This window comes from Penaeus chinensis, chromosome 42 (assembly GCF_019202785.1).
Source record: "Penaeus chinensis breed Huanghai No. 1 chromosome 42, ASM1920278v2, whole genome shotgun sequence".
NCBI lineage: Eukaryota > Metazoa > Arthropoda > Malacostraca > Decapoda > Penaeidae > Penaeus > Penaeus chinensis.
The window spans coordinates 7,358,640-7,362,612 of record NC_061860.1 but is presented as its reverse complement, the minus strand read 5'-3'; the positions used below and the strand labels follow the sequence as shown (position 1 = coordinate 7,362,612).

The window sequence follows — 3,973 nt, the reverse complement described above, 5'->3', positions numbered from 1 at the left end:
CACACATACATTTTGTTGTATAACTCATGGAATACAGATTTATTATCATATATTTAAGAGTTTCTAGTTCCATATATTTAGAATTTCCAGGGAATCCCCTAAATGCAATTTGATTACTAACAAAGCCTACCTTAAACAGCAATATCTCAATATTGGTTCGGTGTGAAATGGCTATTAACTGGTCGCACAGTATTTCCTTTTATGACTTAACATCTCTCTCTACAGCCATATTTCTTGATAAAAAAAAAAACTTAGTAGTTGTATGTATTTTTGTGCTTGTTTGTTTTTGCTTGTTTTTGTTTAACTCCTGGGAGCCTGTTTTCTAATATAGTATGGCTTTTTTTGTATGTTAGATTACTAAATTCACAGATTTTATGTTTGTTTTCTCAGCTTTGGTTAATTTGGACATTCTTCTTATTCAAGCCTTTATGTGCTACAAAAACAGATATAAACTTCACACACACAATTAGACACATTGGTTGTATATGTAATATTGCTACAGACATGTACATTTTTCAAAATAAAGATATTTCTTGTCAAATTTAGGGCACCAATCTTGAGCACACAGCTGAGTGACCATCCAAGTCACATGTACCTACTTGATGTAGGTAAAAAGATTACCTCTGTCAGCTCTTGACCACTTCTGATGGTAGTGTTGTTTGTTGGCATAAAATGCTAACAAAAATTGTTTCCATAAGTTACCTCTTTTTTCTTCCATCTCTACCCTTTTCGCTACCATATTTTACCTTAGTAGTATATGTACGGGTACTGTGAATCTTCAACTTGTTAACTTTGAGCTTGTGCTACAGTATAACTGTTAATGGTGATCGTCATGGTAAATATCAGTGTGATGGAATTATGCTTCCTTATTGTCTGTCAAACTATGGTTGGACAAATCAGACAACTATGAAAATTTTGATTACTTTTCTTTGCGAGGTCTAGTTACATTGTCATCTATTGTTACCTATATCAATTCGAGGTTAATTTTAGTCAGAAACAATTAACATTATGCAACAATAAATATTTTCCTTCTAAAATGTGCCATTTAACTAATCAGATTGACAGGGAATCCAAATGGTCATTGTATAATATGATAAGGGGTAATAAGGTGTTCCTGAATACTCAACATCTACTTACATACATATGCAAGATTACAACAAGATTAATAAAAGTGTGGAGTCATTCCTTCTCCATTCACTTTCTGAGGTGTCCTAAAACTAAAGCATTATAGTGTTATATCCAATCCTAACATATGACAATTGATCACAAATAATGTTCATGTACATCTCGACTTGCATTGGTTAAAACTGCATACTGTTTTTCCCTTGCTCCAAAGTGAAAAGCACTAAATGAGTTCTTGAGCTAGAAAAATAGCATTCAGTAAAACAGTTCATACTTGCTACAATTTTATGGTGCTCTAATTACAAAATAATATTGGTGATAATTAAAAACTTAAAACAAAAACACACTAAATAATCAGGTACTAGTCATAAAACTTTTGTACAATAGTAGAGAGCTTTTGAATCAGTTGAACTATATTAAGAGGTATGTTACCTGAACTTCAGATAACCATTGCAAACCCCTAATTCATCACTATCTGAATTGGAACATATACATACATGGCTTTGTTTTGTCTCATCATCATAAATAGTATCTTTTATTTTTTCATAAATAGTGTTTTTTATCCTGAAAATGCATTCTATTGTCTTTCAGTTTAGACACCAGGCCTTGATGTAAAGGCAATAAAAAAAACTCAACAATGATTTGAGGAGGAATTTAATGAGTGTTGGTTTCCAATTCCAAATAAATGCAGGAAGTTAAATTACTGTTATCATTATAATCTTTGATAAGGGTTGCACCTGTTGTACTACATACTTTCATGCCTTCCATCTGAGGATTTCTAGAGAACATAACAATTAATATTAAGCACTCCTGACACTAACACAACTTGACACAGAGCTACAATATGCATACCCAGAAGGTGAAATAAATAGCAACACTCTCATCCCTTTATATAATCTATAACAATCTGTGTTAAGAAGTAGTAGCAGGTATAGAGTTATAACAAGAATAACTGTAAAGTAAATTATTACAAGAGGAAAAGTAGGAAGAATAGGAAGAGGAAGAGAGGAAGAAGAAAGAGGTGGAGGAGACGGAAAGAGAAAGGATTCTTTTACTTTGGCATAAAAGACTGACTAGTGAACCCCAGACCAAAGCCCTTGTGAGTGTGAGTAGCAAGTCGTGCCATTTCATACTGCCTTTCCATCGAGGAGAACATCGTTTCTTGCTTCTGCAGCAAGTCAACGTCCCTCCCCTCTTTACTGGTTTTTGTCTCGACCACAGCTGGGGGTTCTGCAGGAGCTGTAAAAGATGGAGCTGAAATGAGGGGTAATTTGGCAGATGAAGTATACGGTAAAATCATACCTATAATTATGACATTTTACAAACTAATAAGAACAAATATTAACATGCTACATTTTTAGTTACAATAATGCTTCCATCTATAGTTTCCTGTAGTTACGTTTTAACAACAGTAAACAAGGACTTTATAACTTGTATTTTTCATTATCATTATAATAATCAGACTTAACCCAATGGCGACGGGTCACGGCTATCGCCGTCATAACAATACGCACGATGTGCGGCGTGCGGCTGTCCGCAGCGGCGCCGCGCCAAAACGCCCCGAGGCAATGATTCGGCTTGATGGACCGATATCACGCGCTCAGAGTCGGCGCGCTGCCGCCGTTCGCCAGAGCGTAGAGTTTTTTTTAATTTGCTATACCCGGCGCCATTGGGTTAAGAACCATTATAAAAGAACAGCTTATGAAACGATCACAACCCTTCTAAAAGCAAAATAAAAACAACAAACTATTAAGAAGAAAGAGAGAAAGAAAAATCGCTCACCTGCATTCTTGACACCCATGAGTCTACGGAACTTCTCTGCCATTTTCCCGTCGCGGTCATTGGAGAACTTGGTGTTGGCCCAAAGCGATGCCTGGCCGCTCCCTGTCGCTCCACTCAGCGGCCCGGCATTCATCTCCATCTTGGGCTGCGAGATGCTGGGCTGTTCCAAAGCTACGTTCTGGTTGGCAAGGGCACCGAGGCTGCCATAGAGGGAAGAAGTGCCTTCGCTTGCGCTGCCAGTACCATCTGGCTTACTCTGGGGTAGGTACAGACAAGGAATTAGTGTGTGTGTGTGTGTGTGTGTGTGTGTGTGTGTGTGTGTGTGTGTGTGTGTGTGTGTGTGTGTGTGTGTGTGTGTATCTGTGTGTGTGTGTGTGTGTGTGTGTGTGTGTGTGTGTGTGTGTGTGTGTGTGTGTGTGTGTGTGTGTGTGTGTGTGTGTGTGTGTGTGTGTGTGTGTGTGTGTGTATCTGTATCTGTGTGTGTGTGTGTGTGTGTGTGTGTGTGTGTGTGTGTGTGTGTGTGTGTGTGTGTGTGTGTGTGTGTGTGTGTGTGTGCGTGTGTGTGTGTGTGTGCGCACGTGTGCGCGCATGTCCAAGTGTGTGGTGAGTATGTAAGTATATGCAACAAATCAGACATACTTTTCCAAGTATGAAAAAATAAATGGGTGCATGGAAAGTATACTGCAAGTTCCCAACATACTTACCCTTTCTGAATTAAAGAATGAAAAAGAAAAGGAAGAAGAAGAAGAAGAAGAAGAAGAAGAAGAAGAAGAAGAAGAAGAAGAAGAAGAAGAAGAAGAAGAAGAAGAAGAAGAAGAAGAAGAAGAAGAAGAAGAAGAAGAAGAAGAAGAAGAAGAAGAAGAAGAAGAAGAAGAAGAAGAAGAAGAAGAAGAAGAAGAAGAAGAAGAAGAAGAAGAAGAAGGAGAAAGCAGTATCTGTTGTCTACAAAAGCAATAAAGAATATGAAGCAGGGGAGGGGGGGGATATACTCACCCTTCCAGATGCCCCACCATCTCCCCCTTGCCCCACCATCCTCCCCCATGCCACAAAATCTGCACAACACCCTGCA

General features: G+C 38.3%; 1 protein-coding gene across 1 annotated transcript; it reads right to left on the bottom strand.

The window, feature by feature from the left end:
* Nucleotides 1–909: 909 nt before the first annotated feature.
* LOC125047767 (arginine/serine-rich coiled-coil protein 2-like) lies at nucleotides 910–3,258 on the bottom strand. The gene is made up of 2 exons (XM_047646204.1): nucleotides 2,905–3,258; nucleotides 910–2,361 (listed from the first exon to the last, which is right to left on the bottom strand). Exons 1-2 carry the CDS (start codon nucleotides 3,041–3,043, stop codon nucleotides 2,174–2,176), a joined length of 327 nt encoding a protein of 108 aa, XP_047502160.1. The 5' UTR covers nucleotides 3,044–3,258; the 3' UTR covers nucleotides 910–2,173.
* Between the last annotated feature and the right edge of the window lie 715 nt (nucleotides 3,259–3,973).